Source organism: Moschus berezovskii, chromosome 10 (genome assembly GCF_049115385.1).
Source record: "Moschus berezovskii isolate FMDL1 chromosome 10, NW_MosBer_1.0, whole genome shotgun sequence".
Taxonomy (NCBI): domain Eukaryota; kingdom Metazoa; phylum Chordata; class Mammalia; order Artiodactyla; family Moschidae; genus Moschus; species Moschus berezovskii.
This window is the reverse complement of record NC_142469.1, coordinates 102,500,369-102,521,863: the sequence shown is the minus strand read 5'-3', so window position 1 is coordinate 102,521,863 and position 21,495 is coordinate 102,500,369. Positions and strand designations below refer to the sequence as shown.

Here is a 21,495-nt window from a genome sequence, read left to right as displayed (position 1 = left end):
GGCGCGGGGCCGGGGCTCAGGGTGCCCGAGAGCGGCGGGAAACCGCTGGGGCGGGTCTTAAGACGCAGGGATTGGGGGGCGCCCCGGGTGTCTAACGTCCTCTGGTTTGCTGGCTCAGTAAAGGGCCCATCACGTCCAGTCGCCGCCAAGCCCAGGTGTGCCCTCTGTCGCCTTAAAAAAAGACCTCTGGCGTCCCCGGTGGGGACCCTGGCCAGATTCCTTCACCTCGATCAGCACGCGGCGGTCACCCCTGAGGCTCACCCCCGCCTTCCCCACACCCCGCGTTAGAGAGGGGTGTTCCTGTCCAAGGACACACCGCTGCTCCCAGCTGTCTTGTGCGGAGCCGGTGAACTGGGTTCAAAGGAAGCATCCTGTAAACGCGCAAAGAAAGGCGGAGCGCTTGCCTGTTCTCGCTGACTCCGATCTCTGTGATATAACACGGCTTGGGATTCCCTATCCTGATTTCCACCTATCTGTGGTCAGCTCCCCGCCTTCGAAGCGGACTGGGAGCGCCCCTGGAGGCGACCCGGACGCCTGCAGCCGGCCGGTCCGCGCTCGCCAGGGTCTCCAGCAGCCTCCTGGCGGTGCTCATGGGGCTGCAGCTCACAACCTGAGGTCGAGGTAGCCCTCCACTGTGACGGCCCCCAGACCTGCGTCCTTCTGCAGAGAGGGAAAGGTTTCTAGACTGATGAAAAACTGAAACGCAGCGTCTCTTTTAGGAAAAGAAACTCATCCAAGTCGTTAAGCCCAGCAGGTACCTCTTGTCCCCATGAGCACCCAGCAAAGGCAGAATCCTATGGTTTGCCTTTCTGGGAAACTTTCTCCGGGGTCCCCGTGAGGGTTCGTTCCTCCTTTATCCCGCAAGGTCTGTGAGCTCCCAGAGCTCTTGTAATTTGCAATCATTTTGATGTTTAATTACTCCCTAGTTTTGAAACCGTTCCCCACCGTTTCATGGAGCCTTGGTTTTCCGCAACACTCCCTCCTCTCTGCTTTTATTTTGGGAAGACTAACCCCTTCCTCCAGGCCAAGGGGCTCTGGTGGGGCTCCCCTCTTAACCACCTTCTTTCCCACCCCAGTTGGTCCAAGGATGGCCGGTGGCCTAAGCCAGGTCAATCAAATCAGGACTCTTCTCATTGGACTTGGTGGAAAAAGTCTGAGGTAGGCTGAAATATGCCCTTCCTCAAAGATGCCCAGGTGGAGGACAACCAATGAGGGAGAAAAAATTGCGCAGGTGGGTAAGTCCTGGGCGCCAACCTCTGCCCTGCACTTCCTGAAGATTGCTTCTGGGAGACAAATTTTCCTTTGGCTAAGTTGGAGTGGGGTGTCTATCCAACATAACCTGTGAGTCCTGACCAGTACCTGCCCCCATCTGTAAGAGTATGAGGATAAAGATTTATATTTATATCCTGTCTGCCACCCAAAAAGGTCATCACAGTACCAAGCACAGAGTTCAGTTCGGTTCAGTTGCTCAGTCGTGTCCGACTCCTTGCGACCCCATGAACTGCAGCACACCAGGCTTCCCTGTCCTCACTGACTCCCGGAGTTTACTCAAACTCATGTCCATTTAGTCTGTGATGCCATCCAACCATCTTATCCTCTGTCATCCCCTTCTCCTCCCGCCTTCAATCTTTCCCAGCATCAGGGTCTTTTCCAATGAGTCAGTTCTTCACATAAGGTGGTCAAAGTATTGGACTTTCAGCTTCAGCATCAGTCCTTCCCGTGAATATTCAGGACTGATTTACTTTAGGATGGACTGGTTGGATATCCTTGCAGTCCAAGGGACTCTCAAGAGTCTTCTCCAGCACCACAATTCAAAAGCATTAACTCTTTGGTGCTTAGCTTTCTTTGTAGTCCAAATCTCACAGCCATACATGACTACTGGAAAAACCATAGCTTTGACTAGACTAACTTCCAGGAAATGCTGATTGATCAGTTGCCATTTATTTTGTCCATTCAGTCAATATTTATTGTGTATCTTCTTCATGCCTGACACTGCTCCAGGCACTGCAGTTCTCAAACACTAAACACAGCAGTGATTACAAGTTAGCAGGAGATGAGTTTTAAAAGATAAGGAATATCATAGTAAGGATGTCGCAGGCTACAGTAAGGGCTTGGGCTTTTATTTTGGGAAATGGTGCACTGGAGGATTCTGATCATAAGAGTGACTACAAGATTTACATAGAAGCAGAAAGACCAGTAAGCAGGCTCTGATGATCCAGGTGAAGAAAGATGGTGCTTGGACCGAAAGGACAGCCATGGAGGGGATGAGAACCAATGAGACTCTGGGAACAGCTTGAAGATACAGGTCGGGTGATTTTCTGACTAACTGGATGAGAGGGAATAGAGAAAAAGAGAGAACTGGAAATACCCAAAGTCATACTGGTCTTCCCCTAGTCATTAATGCTCCACTAGGATGCTCGTTATTTCAGGATTTCACTTTTGGATTTGGTTTTAATAAAATGACCACATGAGAAGCAGAAGCGCACAGGGAAGGCTCACCAAAGGGTGGTTTTTTTCCTCTCTCCCCTCCTCCCTTCCTCATGAAATACACAGGCATTCACCTGTCTCCCCAGTTTATTAGAGTCACTTTCTTCTGTGGACATTTCAGAGTAAAGTCTGACGCAACATCACCTCCAACTTTCCATTTTGATGACAACTTTCCATCTTAGATCAGAACAACTGGCCATGGACTGTTCAAGAGTAAATGAAATAACTAACTTTTATGAGTCTGAATCCTGATTTGATTACAAACTTGAGAGTGTTTTTAATCTTAAAAGTCATAAAAGAAACTTCAAAGTTTTCTCAAGCCTTTTGTTGTTCTTTCGCTGAGTTGTGTCTGACTCTTTGCAACCCCTTGAGCTGCAGCACACCAGGCTTTCTTGTCCTTCACTGTCTCTCGGAGTTTGCTCAAATTCATGTCCATGGAGTTGGTGATGCCATCCAACCACCTTATCCTCTGTCGCCCCCTTCTCTTCCTGCCCTCAATCTTTCTCAGCATCAGGGTCTTTTCCAATGAGTCGGCTCTTCACATCAGGTGGCCAAAGTTTTGGAGCTTCAGCTTCAGCATCAGTCCTTCCAGTAAATCTTCAGGGTTGATTTCCTTTAGGTTGACTGGTTTGATCTCCTTAAAACCTTTTAAAAGACCTCAAAACACCTGACCTAAGAACCATGGTCATCTATCCTGAATTTGATCATCTCAAAAATATAAGCTGTCTGAAGTGTCCTTCCTTCTGGTCAGTTCTTTGTCCATTCTATTGTTGCAATCGTCCTGATAGACTTAATTATTTTTTCACATAATTTCTTAAGCTCCTAGTTGTTGCTCTATTTTGTTTATCAAAGCAAAACAAAGCAATGTCACTATTGGGCTAAGCAGATCATCAGCTATTTAATTATGATCCCTTACTAGCCTGCCTCCAAGTTATTTCTATGGTTTATGCCTAGTTATGCAAATCAGTCTGTGTCCATGCACACCATCTCTGGTTCTAGTTAATTTTTTAAATAACCATGCATTCAAAGAGTTCAGCACTCTCTGTACACATTGTCATGGCATTCTTATGTGGCAAAGTAGATTAAAATGCTCTTCTGTTTCATGGGGAGAAATAGAAGCCAAGTTCAAATGCCATCCAGGACCAACTCCAAGAGGGTGCTGACAGCGTGTGTCTCAGACTGTTGTCCAATGTCAAGTCTTGTTCTGGCTTTGGTTTGGCTCGTGGCTTTTTGGTTCCTTTTTAAGCTGTACATTTGAGTGTGTATCTTCACTGTGACATTGTACAGTACCCATGGCACAGTGGCGATGTGCACACGACGTTTAAAAGACTCGACACAGAAGCAGAACGAAGGAGAGGGCGGACTCATGCCTCCTTGGGGTGATGCGGGGACAGCATTCATTCAGGCACAGCAGACCTGGAGGAAAACATCAGCCTCTTGGTTTCCATAAACAGCGGGGAAAGGGGAAAGAGAAAAGCAAAGTAAAATAACGCTTCACCCAGTTTTCTGGAGCAGTGATCATTTTGTTCCACATCCCACAATAACCTCAGAGGCACCACTCTGATTTTACAGAGAAAACTAAGGCCCTGAGAGGGCATGTGTCTTGGCCACCCCACTAGTGACCCATGATGGTGAGAGTCCAGCCCACGCACCTGACTCCAAGTGATCGTCTTTGCCATGGCACCAAGGCATCACTGTGGCATCTCCATGGCATCCACCAGATTCTCATCAGGACCAAGGCAGAGAGTGCAAATAAAGATGTGTTTGCCTGCCCTGTGTCCACTACATTTATCAGACACACCTCCTTGTTGTCCAAAAGGTGAGCGATCCTTCTGAGCCAGCACGTACCGCGACCTGACTACCACGTCATTCGTCTTCCGGGGTTTGGAAGGTGCTCGTTAAACACACTGTTGTGAATCCATCAATGCCTGAAACTTGCTTCCTCTGCACAGAAGTTCTGACTTGTTCTCCCTGCAAGGCAGTGTCAAGGCAAGTTCTCCTTCGTACAGATATCCCAGGACTTGGTGAAACATTAAGGATTAAGATGTCAGATACCTAGTCTAGCGTAGAAACCGTTAAATATTCTAATTGAAAATGTTTCTATTGCCGACAGACCTGTATCATGGGGTCACAAGCCACACCTACTACAAAGGGAAGCAGCTAAATATTCCCATTCTGTCCTCCATGTCTTGTCAAGGGGCTTAGGGCTTGGGTTATACTGAGGGAAATCGTTCATTAATGTATTCCTTTGTTGCTTTGGTTCAGTCACTAAGACGTATCTGACTCTTTGGGACCCCACGGACTGCAGCACGCCAGGCTCCCCTGTCCTTCACTGTCTCCCAGAGTTTGCTCAGACTCATGCCCACTGAGTCAGTGAGGCCATCCAACCATCTCACCCTCTGCCACCCCCTTCTTGTGCCATCAGTCTTCCCCAGCATCAGGGTCTTTTCCAGTGAGTCGTCTCTTTGCATCAAGTGACCAAAGTATTGGAGCTTCAGCTGCAGCATCAGTCCGTCCAATGAATATTCAGGGTTGATTTCCTTTAGGATGGACTGATTTGATCTCCATGCAGTCCAAGGAACTCTCAAGAGTCTTATCCAGCACCACAGTCAGTAAGCATCAATTCTTCGATGTGTATTCCTTTATAGGACCTTTACTGAACAGATATTTTTGTGTCAAGTGATGCGTTAGGGTTCAGGGATACAAATGTGGCTGAGACTCGGGCAGCCCTTGCCTCAAAGAGCTCATGCTCCGGGTCAGAGAGAAACAAGTTGCAATCCAGAAGGCAGTGATCTTAGACCACGAAGCTCACAGGAATTCCCAGCGCTGCCTCTCTCTAGGCTGTGCTCAGTCGCTCAGTCATGTCCGACTCTCGGTGACCCCATGGACTGCAGCCCGCCAGGCTCCTCTGTCCATGGATTCCCCAGGCAAGAGTACTGGAGTGGGTTGCCGTGCCCTCCTCCAGGGGATCTTCCAGACCCAGGGACCAAACCCAGTCTCCCGCATTGCAGGCGGATTCTTTACTGTCTGAGCCACCAGGGAAGCCCTGCCTCTCTGTACCCTTACCTTATTTTCTTTTCTCCCCAGTGCTTTAAACCCTGTGTGTGCATTCCACAGGCAGACGTCGGGTGCATCCACTCTAACTCTGTGTGATTGAAGGAGCCCAGTTGCGGGGAGGTGTTAATAAATTGGGGTGAAACAAGGGCTCAAAAAGTATGGTCTTCAAGTTGCAGTTGGCAGTTTCAGAAGTTGGCCCAGGCGGCATCTGGCCACCTTCCACCTGCCTGTGCCTGACCCCATCTCGTACCCACGACTGAATGGTTACCCAAAGATATTTCAGGCTTGGTATTTTGTATTTCTACTTGTTTTTGGTCTATTTTTCAGAAAGATTGCATTCCATTTATTCCAAAAGCTAGTGGCTTAAAGCAACACTCACAGAGTGTTCTTCATAGTGTCTGTGGGTCAGGAATCCAGAAGCAGCTTGGTGGGGCAAACACGTCCTCTGGCAGGTGGACTGAGGAGCCACACCCCTCACTATCTCCCCCTGCCTTGGCTCTGATACCCACTAGATGTGGACGCTGCCACCAGACCAGGGCTCATGCATCAATTCAAGCCTGAATTATCCATTCAAGATTGAAAATTTCAAGTTGTTTAGACTGTGATGTGTGTAACGGATTAAGTGACACAGTTTCAAAGGTAGGACACAGGTGGTAATAGAAGGATGTAAAGGCAGGACTGGGGAGTTCGGATTTGCTCTGAAGGCAAAAGGAAGGCACTAACAGAAAAGTGTACCTGCTGATCTTTACAAAATCACTGTGAGGTACAAGTGAGATAACCTAGGGGCAGTACTTTCAAAACAGTGGCAAGCAATACAATCCTAAGGGATTTACACTATAAAATCAGAATTGCATTCTAGAAAGATGAATCCGGCAAACGGATTGGATGTGGAGGGACTCAAGGCCGCGTGGCAGCAAGGAGGCTACTGACGTAATCCCGGAGAGAACGCACAAAGGCCTGGATGAGGGTTTCAGGAAAGAGGCAGATGCACAGAGAGGGTACTGGGAGAATGGACAGCGTGTGGTACAGGGTGATGGAAAGGAAGCTTTTATGGGGCCCCAAGATTAATCTTTGGGCTGACCGAAAGGCAGAGACTAAATCCGAGTGCCCCCAACCACTACAGCAGCCTATAGTTAGAGATATCATGTCTCTACAAAACAAGCACAGAAGCTCGCCAAACAAAAGTGCACCCCAAAGACCCTGAGAAGAGTCAGCAGAGACAAGACTTGGGCTCCCTAGTACTTTAGATATTAGACTATTAGATTCAAAATGTTAGATGATTATACATGATATATTTAAAGAAGTAAAAATAAAGTGAAAAATAAATAACGATTTGATCAATAACCAAAACAACTCATAAATGAAAAATACTACCATGGATAATAAAAGCTGAGTGGATAGTTAAAGAGCAGATTAGGAATAGTAGAAGAGACGATTAGAGAACTAGAAGACTGGTCAGAAGAAGTTACCAAGATCGCAGCACATCCACACAAAGAGACAGGAAATAGCAAGAAAGAGAACACATACAAAAGGACTAAGCTGAAGAGCAGCCTGAACAACAGGAGCCTGAGGATGGGGGAGTAATATCTTTAGACTTTGAGAGAAAATGACCTTGCGTCTAGAACTGTGTGCCTAGCAAAACTGTCTTTCAAGAATCAAATCAAATAAAGGCATTTTCAAATAAAACGGAAAGAAGGCACAAATAAAGGGTAAATAGGAGTTAGAAAAAGAAGACACAATTGCATAAACAGCAAATATTAAAAGCAAAAGAAAACATTATGAATTATACAACTGTTTTATCTGTTCATCATAACTACTTGATCTGCTCATAAATATAAAGGTAATAAACTTGAAAACTTAACATGAAATAGATTCCTGGAAAACTATCTTACTAAACTTGACTCAAGAAGAAACAGAAGGTCCAAATGGTCCTACTGAAACAATTAGAGGATTTTAATCAGTTGTTTAAAATCTTCCTGTAAAGGAAATAGCAAGGTCAGCCAATTTTATGAGCAAATTCTACACAACTTTCAAGGAAAAATTGTTCCTATCTTCTGATGTAAAATGAAGAGCTACTCCTCCAGGAGAATTCCATGAGGTTAATATAACCTCAATGCCAAAACTAGACAAAAATGATGTGATAAGAGAAAATTAAAGACATTATAACTGATAAACATTGATACAAAAATCCTAAAAACATTAAATACCAAATCTGGTCAAGTAGAAAAACAAAAATATATCTTGTCCAAATATGCTCCATCCCAGAGATTCAGGGGGACATTTAACATTAGGATAAATGTTATTGTTGTTCAGTTGCTATGTCGTGTCCGACTCTTTCCAATCCCATGGACTGCAGCCCACCAGGCTCCTCCGTCCTTCACTATCTTCCAGATAAATATAATCTATCACATTAATAGATTAGAGGAGAAAGAACATATGCCCTTCTTATCTGACTCAGAAAAAAAGTATTAGATAAAACTTAATATCCCTTCATGTTTCTTAAGAAACTCAAAACACAAGGCAGAGTCCATAAACTGATGAATAGTATCTATAAAGATCCTCTCAGAGTTACTCAGTTTTCCTGGGTCTCTCCCACAAATACATGCTATTAAATTTTTGCCTGATTTCCTCTTGTTTAAAAAGAAAAATGAAAAACTCCACACAGCAAACACCTTCCTTGATTATGAAATATGAGAAGTGTGGGGTTTCCATTCTCATCAGCTCTCTATACGGGCAGACTTGGCAACTAACCATTATCTATTTCAGGCACTTGGCAATTTCTTCACTGTCAGTTGCACTGCTTGTCATGTGAAAGGCAGTCTTCTCCCTGTATCTTAGTAACAAGACAACACAACTTCATCGCCCAAGTGATCCTCCTTTCTAAGATCCTATATAACACACAGTGGTCAATTTAATTTTGCTTTGTATATTCACATACAATTACTATATTGGCTGTCAAATATTTTGAATAGCACTCCAGCTCTTAACGTAAAATTTTGCAAAGCCCTTGTGCCAGCATTATAATTCTCTCTCTTCTGGACATTTTCCATTATTCTCTAAATTTCAACAAAAGTAGGTGGAGAGAGGAGAGGAGATAAAGTCAAATGTGCTTTTCCCCTATTCATGCTACAGAATGTTTCAAGAAGCCGATGGTGGGCGTAACTTCAATTTCTCCATACTCTCCCTGGTACATCCAATTCCTGGTAGTTAAGTTCTCAACATTGTTCAATTTTATTTATGGTTCCCATTATTCGTAAATCACCTGGGGCAGTGAACCCCATGTGTATTGTTTATAGTGGTGGTATTCGCCCACATGGAGGATCTGATTTTTTCTCATATGCCTTCTGCTTCTACAGATAGTTTTCTTAATATACATTTAAAATAAGAATAAAGTAGTTGGCAAACATGATGTGAATTAGAGGAACTTTTTGTACAATACTTGCCTGTTCTTTTTGCTGACACTTGACGATTATGTCATTGTTTATAGTTGCTAAGGTGACCATGTGAGAATATTCAGTTTTGGAATACTTCAAGTCCAAGTTTGTGGTTCATATCCTTTGTGAATCACTCCACTTATAAATAAAATTAATTTGACCCTGGGCCATTTCATCAGCTATACTTCTGGCAAGATAATACAAGCCAGTCGCATTCTAGAAATAATAAATAAGTTACTTATTGGCCAACCCACTGGGGAAAGTGACATTTCACTCACTCACTTGGAAATAAAATAACTCAATCAGGAAATCAAAGTGGCACTGTATCAGAAAAACTGAGTAACACAGTACAACCGTTCAAAGAAAATCAAAATGAAGCCCCAAAGCCTCCAACTGCTGGTGGAAGTTAAACTGTTACTTCAGCTTGGAGAGCAACTACAGGCATTTGTCAAAACATTAAATACACATATTCTTTCTATTATTGACAAACAAGAAAGACACGCCCAGACTAGATTTGAAAGAAAAACAAGAAAATACAGCTTTAGGAGAATAGGATTAATAGCAAGGTCTCACTTTTGAACTGTGGTGCTGGAGAAGACTGTTGAGAGTCCCTTGGACTGCAAGGAGATCCAACCAGTCCATCCTAAAGGAAATCAACCCTGAATATTCATTAGAAAGACTGATGCTGAACCTGAAACTCCAATACTTTGGTCACCTGATGTGAAGAGCTGACTCATTGGAAAAGACCCTGATGCTGGGCAAGATTGAGGGCAGGAGGAGAAGGGGATGGCAGAGGATGAGATGGTTGGATGGTATCACTGACTCAGAGGATATGAGTTTGAGCAAGCTCTGGGAGTTGGTGATGGACAGGGAAACTTGGCATGCTGCAGTCTATGGGGTCACAAGGAGTTGGACACGACTGAGGGACTGGAAAACAACAAAAATGGGACAGTACAGCCTTAGGGCAGAAACATTCAGCCAGATTCTTTAAGGTACCCTTTTTGGCACAAATCATCCCCAACTGTTTTCCATTTTTTGTGTTTCTCAGGAGGCAGCATCTGAGTGCCTTGGTTGGGTCACATGATTCCACCTCCCCACAAGAGGACAGGATGCCAAGCTTCTTCCCCTGACAGGGCAGGCACAGCCCCGCTGTATTTGCTTTTAAATAACAGCAGAAGACAAACATTTGAGGTGTTTTCTTACTACATCTCCATTTCCCCAAAGGCAAACAGGGGTTCTATTATCAGAAAGAAAGAGCATGACAGCTTCAGTTCAGTTCAGTCGTTCAGCTGTGTCTGACTCTTTGTGACCCCATGGACTGTAGCCCGCCAGGCTCCTCCATCCATGGGGTTTTCCAGGCAAGAGTACTGGAGTGGGTTGCCATTTCCTTCTCCAGGGGATCTTCCGACCCAGGGATCGAACCCGGGTCTCCTGCATTGTAGGCAGACGCATTACCGTCTGAGCCACCAGGGGAGTCCACACACATATACACACACCCTAATCAAAGCTTACGTATCTATACGTATACCTGCGTGCACGTATATACCTGCACGCACAGTCTCTCAGTCGTGTCCGACTCTTTGTGACCCCATGAACTGTAGCCCGCCAGGCTCCTCTGTCCATGAGATTTCCCAGCCAGAATACCCTTCCAGGGATCTTCCTGACCCAGGGATCAAACCCACCTCTCCCGCAGCTCCTGCACTGGCCAGCAGATTTTTTACCACTGAGCCACCTGAAAAGCCCAGGTATATGTATAAAGTTGTTTAAACAATGTGGAAGGACACGGTCCGTACCCACCAGGGGCCTGGCATTAGAAGAGAATTTGTCTGAACAGACTACTTATAAAAGGGAGGGAAGAATTTGGGGAAAGAATGGGGTTTAATGCAGGACCAACAAGAGCAGGGAACCATGGAGCCCCAGGGACCTGGAGAAGGTGGCTTTTGGGGAAGTCAACTTTTGGCATTTGGTGGAGAAGCAACCAACCCACAGTGACCCAACAGGGAGAAGTAAAAACCCTGCCATCAGCACCTCCCACCCTCCAGCCTCCTCCTGCTGCCTCCCATCGGCCAAGTCCAGTCGAAGGTCGGAGAGTAAAGCAGTGGTCCCACCTCCAGGATCTAGTGCCTGAGGTAGAGCTGACATAATAATAATAATAGAAATCAAGGGCACAATAAGTGGAATGTGCTTGAATCCTCCTGATACCATCCCTCCTTCCCTCGGTCCATGGAAAAATTGTCTTCCATGAAACTGGTGCCTGGTGCTGAAAAGGTTGGGGACAGCTGCCCTGCATTACTCAGTGAGCACTCACCAGCATTTAGAGCTAAGTAAACCTCAGTGACGTGTAGTTAAGCACGGGCCACTCAGAGCTCTACACGGGAGTGTGGCAGAGACAGCTGAAACCCACCTCCTGCCGTAACAGAACAATGACCCCCCAAAGATGTCCTCATCTCCTGAACCTGTTAAGGTGACACCTTGCCGAGAAAAAACAGATCCTGCAAGTGTGATTAACTAAGAATCTTGTGATGGGGGAAATATTCTGGATTAGTTACTTGGGCTCAATGTGATTAAAAGGCCCTTTAAAATGGAAAAAGGAGGCAGAGAGTCAGAGAATGATGTGTGACAGGGGAAGCAGAGGTCAGTGATGTGACCACAAAACAGGGAATGTGCACAGCCTCTAGAAACCGAGAAAGATTATTCCTGAGCTTCCAGAAGGAGTGGACCCCTGCCAAAACCCTGATCCCCAGACACCTCCAGCTTCTCTGACCCCTGAGCCAGAGTGACTAGCTAAGTGACAAAGGGCCCAGACCCTGGAGGGCCCCACACCATCAAGGTCTGCAGCCCTGGAAATGGATACAGTTTCCAGTGTTGCGTCCTTGGCTTCCAACTTGCTCTTGGTTTCCAAGACTTTACACCCATCTTAAGTTCCCTACTGCCTGCCTTTTAGACTTCAAGCTCTAGCATCACACACAGGCAAGAGTTCCCAGAGAGGTCATTGCAGTAGCTCCCAGGACTTCCTGTGGTCAAAGGTCAAATCTCTATAACTGAACCCTTACGAGTTACGTATATATGTATCTATTACTCTATCTATCTGTACATATGTGTGGTTCTATATCTGTAGATAGGCATCCATAAGTATACAGACAGATGCTAGACAGATAGGGAGATATCTCCCTTAGCAGGTCTGCTTCTCTGCTCAAACTGACACAGGGGCTTGGCAACAAGTCATTGTCAATATCACTGTTGACATTATCTATCATGAAAGCCGTGGTTTTCTCAGGCTGTACTCTATACTAGCCAAATTCCTTAAAAGGATTTATCTATTTCCTATTCTTCACTTTCACTTTTCACTTTCACACATTGGAGAAAGAAATGGCAGCCCACTCCAGTGTTCTTGCCTGGAGAATCCCAGGGACGGGGGAGCCTGGTGGGCTTCCATCTATGGGGTCACACAGAGTCGGACACGACTGAAGTGACTTAGCAGCAGCAGCAGCATTTCCTATTCTTAATAATTAGCAAGACAAATAACAGTCACCTTATACTACCAATAGGAAAAGAACTTGATAACAGAAGTCCCTTAAGGAAGCAGTGTCTGACACACCCACCTTTTATCCAGAAGGAAAGACAAGGAGGAAAAACTTTCTGGGCAAACGGGTGTCTCACCCTTTTTTACCTTGAAGAGGTCCCCAGGCCATCACAGCTCTGGGCCAGATCAGGAACTCAGTAAGTAGAATGCCTTTATGTGCATAAGAACTAAATCCTTTCAATAATTTGCTGTGAAAGGGCTGACCTCCCTCTGCTTTGTTAGACAAAACTCTTGTGATTAGTTCTAACCAGGCTTGAATTGGGGATTACCTGGCCTTGGACAAGCTGAAAAGTGGAGCAAGTACAAGCAAAGCATACCTCAAGGGTGTGATTTTTGCACAGGATTTTTCCTACTTGTTGGTTTAACCAACTCTTTAACGTCCATGAAGGTCTAAGATAGACTTTCTAGAACACACACGCATTGCAGAGCCTCCTTGAACCCATAAAAGTGTCATATGCTCAACGCGACAGCTGCCCTCAGCATCATAGATTGGGTGCTTGCCCCCGTGTTGGTGCTGCATATGGATCTGAGTTCTTTTCTGTAGGTCACCTGGATTTCTGTTTTGACACCTCCTCCTATCAAGATGAAGGGTCATAATCTCAGTTAACTCCCCTCATTTTCCGAAGTTTAGGAAGCTCGGAGGCTGCACCGTCTATGGGAAGATGCTACCTGGCTGTTTCATCTAACCACACGAGGGCCCACTGAGACATCTCAGGTCCCTGACTATACCATCCTTCATACTAGTGGGTCTCCCTGTGAGTTCTGTGCCACGCTTGGGACACAAGGACCACTTGGCTCCTCCAGCACTCCACAGGCGGGAGTGAAACGGGAGGAAGTGGGCAGGCCGCAGCCTTAAAAAGAATGACATAGCCGTAGGACATGACAAAAACTGGTTAGAACCAACTAGGTCCAAGATGGCAGAAGATCTGACTTCTAGTAGACCCTGAGCCTCGTTGTAATACATTAGCTAAATGACGCTGCCCCCACCCCCAGTGCCGTGACAGTTCTGAGGCTGACTAGAGTAGGCCAATGGAGAAGGAAATGACACCCCACTCCAGTACTCTTGCCTGGAGAATCCCTTGGACAGAGGAGCCTGGTGGGCTACAGTCCATGGGGTCACAGAGTCGGACGTCACTGAGCAGCTGACACACACTTAGTAGGCCAAAAAGTGGGCACTGGCCCCCTGGTCCTTTCCCAAGAGAGTTGGAATCATCTTCCCATTCATTAGCCTATAAAATTACCCAGCCCATAAAAACCAACCACGCCACATTTCGGGCTCTCTCACCTGAGATGGCCCACGCTCTGTCTGTAAAGTGTGTTTCTTTCTAAATAAATCTACTTTTTACCGATCACTTTGCCTCTCAATGAATTTTTTCTGTGACATCAAGAACCTGAGTGTCATTAAGTCCCGACACCAGGTGTGTGAGAGCTCAATTAAAAGCCTATGGTTCAAGTCCCAATCTGGATTGCAGGCTTTCAGCAGGGGCGGATGGCAAACAAGGACTGGAGATGAAAGCAAATGATAGGCAAATGCATCTTAAATTATATCCTGCCCCCAAGTCTTATTGAATTTTATTTTGTATGGTGTGTGTGTGTGTGTGTGATAGGCAAATGCATCTTAAATTATATCCTGCCCCCAAGTTCTACTGAATTTTATTTTGTATGGGGTGTGTGTGTGTGTGTGTGTGTGTGTGTATGCTCAGTTGTGTCCGACTCTGTGGCCCATGGAATTTTCCAGGCAGGAATACTGGAGTGGGTTGCCATTTCCTACTCCAGGGGATCTTCCCAACCCAGGGATCAAACCCATATCTCTTGCATCTCCTGCATTTGCAGACAGATCCTTTACCCACTGTGCCACCTGAGAAGCCCAAGCTTTACATGTCCCAAACAAGATTTTGATTCCCTCCAGGCCATCAACTGTACCTTATAACTCTATATGTCCTTACTGGTCAGCAGAGTACCAACCAATGCATTTTTATCTTTGACAATAATCCTGCGTAGATTACACAGACAGGTATGTCTGATGCCTTCACCATGCAGGGAACTGTGACTAGCAGAATACTCCAGATGTGGACCCCATGGTGAAGACTCGTGTGCAAGAAATGTGCTGATTGTGGAAGCAGTGCTCCCAGGGCCAACTGGGAAGTGTGGAAGGCAAGATGAGGTAGGGAGGAGGGTGTGCCAGCAAAGGCTCAGTCTCAAGCCATCACACACAGAGGGTTGCTGCAGCCTGATCCCTCAGAGGAACCTCGGAGGATAAATTACACCTCAGGGTGGTCCCACAGGAACCAGGTCACTGGGTTTGTGAGTATCAGGGCTGAGCTGCTCCCATAGCCAAGGGCAATCCTTTAAAAAGTGTCAGGAAGCCCACAGGCACGGAGGGAAAGGACCCAAGAGGATGTGAGCACTGGCCAGTGTAGCGCCCCCTGCTGACCTGATGGGGGAGCAAGACCTTCTGAAGGCTGTACAACACTGAAGCGCTCCACGGCTCAGTGGCTGTGAAGGGAAGAGAAGAAACTGCTTAAAAACACTTCAGACGAGGGTGTGCACCCCTCCAGTTCACTGAGATCTTTTCATGTATCATGTCTGCAGTACTGTGATTTTTTGAGCCATGGATTTGAGCCAAGAATTTATCAACTAAAACTGCAAAATGTCACATAACGCAAATCATGGTTGTCAACATATACAAACGTCAGCTGGCAGGTGCTCGGACACAAAGCAGAGAAAGAATTTTACCTGAAATTCAATTTACAGGTATTTGGAAATATTAATAGTGTGTAAATAATATTTATTCATGCAGATATGCTATTCTTTTACAATATTTTATCTCTAATATTTTAAAGGAGCACTTATTCTAGATAACTTGGAAAAGCTGGAGAGAAGACTATTACTCCTAACTTTGAAGCACCTTTTTCCTAATTTAGAACAACGGTTCTCAAAGTGATATCAGGGTGCTTCCAGGTCAGCAGCAATAGCTCACCCAAAAGCCTGTTAGAAATGAAGGTTCTTGGGCCCCACCCCAGACCTGAAAAGTGAAAGTCGCTCAGCCAGTCCTTGAGATTCTCCAGGCCAGAATACAGGAGTGGGTGGCCTTTCCCTTCTCCAGGGGATCTTCCCAACTCAGGGATCAAACCCAGGTCTCCTGCATTGCAGGCGGATTCTTTACCAGCTGAGCCACCAGGGAAGCCCAGACTTGCTGAGTTATAAATGCTGAGGACTGGGAAGGCCTGTAGAGGGAGCTGTCACCCCCCACCATAAGTTTACCCCACTGCCTTATTAATGGGCTTCCCAGTTGGCACAGTGGTAAAGAATCTGCCTGCCGATGCAGGAGACCCAAGAAACGTGGGTTCGATCCCCAGGTTGGGAAGATCTTCTTGAGGAGGAAATGGCAACCCATCCCAGTATTTTTGCCTGGAAAATTCCGTGGACAGAGGAGCCTGGCAGGTTACAATCCATGGGGTCACAGAGTCAGACACGACAGAGCACGCACACACATACTTGGTATTGGAGACATAAGCTCTTTCCAACATTTCCCTATTTTAAAAAATATTTATTTGGCTGCATCTTCATTACGGCCTGGGGGCGCTTTAGTTGCAGTCTGCAGGCTCTAAGTTGCAGCATGTGGGATCTAGTTCCCTGACCAGGGATCAGAACCCAGGCCCCCAGCATTAGAAGTTCGAAGTCTCGGCCACTGGACCACGAGGGAAGTCCCCATTCCTCAGTTTCAAACAGTCAGGAAACATCCTTATGCTAGATTTTCCCTGCAATTAGTTGAGTCGGTATTTCGCACTCTCCTCTCTCTCTCTCAAACAGAAGCTTTAAAAATGAGGAAGCCGTCTTGCCTCCGCGGCTTTCTCCCTCTCTTTCTCTCTCCATGCCAAACCCCAGAATGCATGCCAGGAACACGGGCAGGAGGGGAACACGAAAATAAAAAAAGATTGCATTAAAGACACTCGTTCCAAAGATTATATTAAGAACTCTAGCTTTTGATCCATCCCCTTGTATTTTCTTTTTTACCTCCTGTGGAAAATTCTTGCCTGTCTCCCTGGAAAAGCAGCCCATAATTTTTCCTGAACTGAACCGCAACTGATCCTGTCCATTTCTGTTCAGAGTTTACGGACAGGACTCACAAAGGGGCAGAAATGGCTACGTCCCCTTTTAGGGTAAAGCCAGGGAGAGGAAAAGGAGCAGAGGGAAACTGGAGAGGAGAGGAGCAGAGAGTAAAAAGGGGTGGGACAAGGGGCGGGAACCTTTCACAGGCTTGGGTCCTTAGGTGCAGAGCAAAGGGAAGTTGCCACCGGGGCCCTCATCCCCGGAGCATCCATTACACACATTTTACAGAGATACCCGGGCAATGCGTTCTTCCATAAATCCTCCAGCATTTTTTCTTTACAACCTCAAACAAAATTCCATTTCTGCTACCGTGGATGCAGGCCATCATAAATACATCTCCAGTAATTTCAGCTCCTGACATTGGCAGTGTCCTTGGGCTGAACTTAATCTGAAAAGCTGAAGTTGCAATCTCCTCAGCGGTAAATGTATTTTCCCTTTGACCACATAACTGGGATAAGAAAGGTAACACCCATGGGAATATAAATGTGCCTCTGAAATTGAAAAAAAAAAAATGAAATGAATTATCCATAGTCCAGTGATACAAATTTATCCACATATTTTCCATTCTATTGTATCACTTGCACCACTAAACTGCCAACTGCACAGCTTCCCAGTAAACTTGCTGGGGTTATTATAAGTAAAATGTCAAGAGTTACCTGGGCAAGAATGTGAAAGTGACTAAAAATAACATTACTATGCTACCACCCTGTCTGCAGTGACGTCAATCGGCTGTAGCTGGTGGCTTCACCTGCCTCCTCTCCTCCTTGATACCCACCAGGCACCCCCTAGGCCACCCCCTCCCCAACCCCAGACCCCTCACTGTGCAGCTACTGGTCCTGGAGACCCTGCCCGTCTCCTCCTCACAGATCGCCTTTCCAGGGCTGCCTGCTGGCGCCTCCACCCACCTCACAGGGGCTCAAGGTGGGTCACTGTTGGGTTTATTCAGCTCTGACACTGGATGATGCTGCATATCTCCTGCCTGTCCCCCCAACTCAGACACCGAGTCCTGTGAAGATGGGGCCAGTGTCTCTGTCCTTGCTTTTTGAATGTGGGGGACATTTCCCTCCAAAGTCCTCAATCCCTGGACACACACCCCTTCACACTTTGAGTTTGCAGTTACTTCCTGCCCGGCCAGGTGGTGCCTGCTTGCCACGCTCTTGACTCAAGACTTGGCCATGTGATGTGTCTGGGCCAATGGGACATCAGCAGGAGGAGCCCAGGCCAGTCTGACAGAGGACAACATATGATATCATCTAATGGGTGGCTCAGGAGGGAATGTACCCTAGACCAGCAGGAAGAGGTGAGTGATCATAAAATGCCCGTGTGTGGAGGCCAGTGGCTAGTTTACACTGAAAGGAACAGGGACTGTCCTAGTTTTCACACACTTGGTAACCTCTGCTTGTTGATGTTCAATCACTCAGTCGTGTCCAACTCTTTGTGACCCCATGGACTGCAGTACGCCAGACTTCTCTGTTCTTAACAGTCTCCCAGAATTTGCTCAAACTCACGTCCATTGAATAGGTATGCCATCCAACCATCTCATCCTCTATCGTCCCCTTCTCCTACCGCTTTCAATCTTTCCCAGCAACAGGGTCTTTTCCAATGAGTCAGTTCTTCACATCAGGTGGCCAAAGTAGCGGAGCTTCGAGTATCAGTCCTTCCAATGAATATTCAGGACTGATCTCCTTTAGGATGGACTGCTTGGATCTCCTTGCAGTCCAAAGGACTCTCAGGAGTTTTTTCCAGCTCAACAGTTCAAAAGCATCAATTCTTCTGAGTTCAGCCTTCTTTATGGTCCAACTCTCACATCCATACATGACTACTGGAAAAACCATAGTTTTGACTAGACGGACCTTTGTTGGCAAAGTAATATCTCTACTTTTTAATACTCTGTCTAGGTTTGTCATGGCTTTCCTTCCAAGAAGGAAGCATCTTTTAATCATGGCTTCAGTCACCATCAGCAGTGATTTTAGAGCCAAGGAAAAGAAAACTCTGTCACCACTTCCACTTTTTCTCTCTCTATTTGCCATGAAGTGATAGGATCAGATACCATGATCTTAGTTTTTTGAATGTTGAGTTTTAAACCAGCTTTTTTACTCTTCTCTTTCACCCTCATCCAGAGGCTCTTTAGTTCTTCACTTTCTGCCAATAGAGTGGTATCATCTGCATATCTGAGGTTGTTGATATTTCTCCTGGCAATCTTGATTCCAGCTTGTGATTCATCCAACCTAGCATTTCACACGATGTAATCTGCACATAAGTTAAATAAAAAGGGTGACAATATACAGCCTTGTCATACTCCTTTCCCAATTTTAAATCTCTATTTATACCCTTCCTTATGTTATAGATACAGGATCTGTATCTGTACACCCTGGTGAGATGGGACCACACTTTTAAAAGTCACTTACTGACTTTCAGTTCAGTTCAGTTCGGTCGCTCAGTCGTGTCCAACTCTTTGCAACCCCATGAATCGCAGCAAGCCAAGCCTCCCTGTCCACCACCAACTACCGGAGCTTACTCAAACTCATGTCCATCGAGTCGGTGATGCTATCCAGCCATCTCATTCTCTGTCGTCCCCTTCTCCTCCTGCCCCCAATCCCTCCCAGCATCAGAGTCTTTTCCAGTGAGTCAACTCCTCGCATGAGGTGGCCAAAGTATTGGAGTTTCAGCTTTAGCATCAGTCCTTCCAATGAACACCCAGGACTGATCTCCTTTAGGATGGACTGGTTGGACCTCCTTGCAGTACAAGGGACTCTCAAGAGTCTTCTCCAACACCACAGTTCAAAAGCATCAATTCTTCAGCGATCAGCTTTCTTCACAGTCAACTCTCACATCCATACATGACCACTGGAAAAACCATAACCTTGACTAGATGGACCTTTGTTGGCAAAGTATTATCTCTGCTTTTTAATATGCTGTCTAGGTTGGCCATACAGCTAATTAATTTGGAATTAGGAAACACCACACACCTGTGTTTGGGTATTTGGGTTGGAGTCACACTTCTGGAGTTAGGAATACCCCATTTGGAACTCAGGGTCCCTGATGGAGTCTTTCTCACGGCCTGAAACACACAGCCTCCAACCAGGTCGGCTCTACGCCCCAAGGTGGCCAGGCACAGACCACACCTCCCACAAGCCGGCCACACCTCCCAGAGCTGGCCATGCTTCTCAAGAGCCGGCCACGCCTCCCAGGCGCTGGTCACGCCCTCACGAGCTGGCCACGCCTCTCCTGAGCTGGTTACCTGCTCCCACAAGCCTGCCTGTGGGTACCTTCCCGCACCTGTACACACTGATGAAGTGTCATGGGCCAGCCTGGAGGAGCCGGCAGATTTCTTAGCCGGGAAGACTGGGCCATGCGATGGCAGAGGCGCTGCTGATAGAAGGAGACTCATCCTATCAGGTCCAGGGTCCTGGGTTCTTCCAGAGGAGCCTGGCATGCTATGCGACCTGGTAAGCAGTGGATTTACCAGACACTGAGCTCCCCCTGGAGGCCAGTGGACCTGAGGATCCCAGGCCACTTCTGGATGACAAGAGTGTGGCTCCAGAGCCCTGGACAGATGCACCTGAGATACCAAGGCGAGTGGGGCATTCATTCTCAGCTTCCCAGGAGTCTTAGCAGAAAGGCCACTGTTGGGACTTTTGGCTCTCGCGCGTGCAGATGGCGTCACCTGGAACCTGAGAGGCTACACGAGGGTGTCGGATGCCTGGTGAGAGACAATGGCCAAGAACAAACTAAGAGGGCAGAAGTCCAGGGAGGTCCACCTAGCCAGCCAGAAAAGCTTTAAGGTTAAAAATAAAGCAAAACCAGTTACCACTAATCTTCTTTAAGGTTACAAATAAAGCAAAACCAGTTACCACTAATCTTAAGAAGATAAACACTGTGAATGATGAAAAAGTTAACAGAGTGAATAGAGCTTTTATAGATATACAGAGGAACTGGCAAACTTCTCAAAAGGCCTTCCCCTTGAACCTCTGCAGAAACAACTGATATCTTAGCAGTGTCATGAAAACGTACCAGTTAATGTTGATGAAGCTACAAGATTAATGGCTCAGTTGTAATACACCAGTGATGCATCAAATTCCCCAAAAAGACCAATAAATTTAATTTTTTACACACACACAAAAGAAAGGTCACTGTTGGGATGCAGGCAAGGAAAGCAGTGCTGACAGCCACCTCGCAGGTGGGACCAAGGGGACGGTGTCTGCTGCTTGACTGTCTTGCTTTGCTGCACTGCATTAATTATTTTAAAATCCCACGTATGTCTTTCCCTACAGTTTAGTTTTAAAGTGTTCTTGGGCAAGAATCACATGTTACACTTTTTAAAGCACTAAGGAAAGTGCTATGAGCAATGTGAAATACATTTTGATTTGAATTAACATGAAAAGGAGGAACATACCCCAATATCTGTTATTTTTAAGTGATTAGAGATCAGGTCTCCACTGACAAGGTGAAGCAGAAAACAGAGTTTCTCTATAGCAAAGTAGGTTTTAAAATCCAGATGATTCAAGTCTGCTGTGGGGAGCACACAGAGCTGAGTCTGAAAGGCGAATACCTTCTGGGTGTTTCTGGTTCTGCCCCCAACTAACTGCTGGATGCTGGGAGAACGACTCCCTCACCCAGGCCCCAGTTGGGTCTTCTCAACGTGCACAATATTGGGGCCACTTTTAAAGGGAAAATTTGCTTCCCCCCCCCCCCGCCCACAGTGGATTGCTTCATTTTCTGGAATAACACATAAATATACACAATGATAAAACACAGTGTAAATCATTTAAGACTTCCTAATGGTTCAGATGGTAACGAATCTGCCTGCAATGCAGGAGA

General features: G+C 46.2%; 1 protein-coding gene across 1 annotated transcript; it reads left to right on the top strand.

Annotated features, from left to right (window-relative positions):
• The first annotated feature begins 20,390 nt into the window (after nt 1-20,390).
• LOC148776376 (ribosomal biogenesis factor-like) lies at nt 20,391-20,732 on the top strand. Its single transcript, XM_088840952.1, has 3 exons — nt 20,391-20,459; nt 20,503-20,553; nt 20,670-20,732. The coding sequence occupies exons 1-3, from the start codon at nt 20,391-20,393 to the stop codon at nt 20,730-20,732; spliced, it is 183 nt and encodes a 60-aa protein (XP_088697078.1).
• The last annotated feature ends 763 nt before the right edge of the window (nt 20,733-21,495 follow it).

Bases quoted from the DNA above. Each gene is read 5' to 3' on its own strand.
- LOC148776376 (XM_088840952.1), top strand. From the start codon at position 20,391: ATGGCCAAGAACAAACTAAGAGGGCAGAAGTCCAGGGAGGTCCACCTA. The intron at 20,460-20,502 runs GTTAAAAATAAA...ATCTTCTTTAAG, and splicing joins CCAGCCAGAAAAGCTTTAAG to GTTACAAATAAAGCAAAACC. The intron at 20,554-20,669 runs GTGAATGATGAA...CTGATATCTTAG, and splicing joins ATCTTAAGAAGATAAACACT to CAGTGTCATGAAAACGTACC.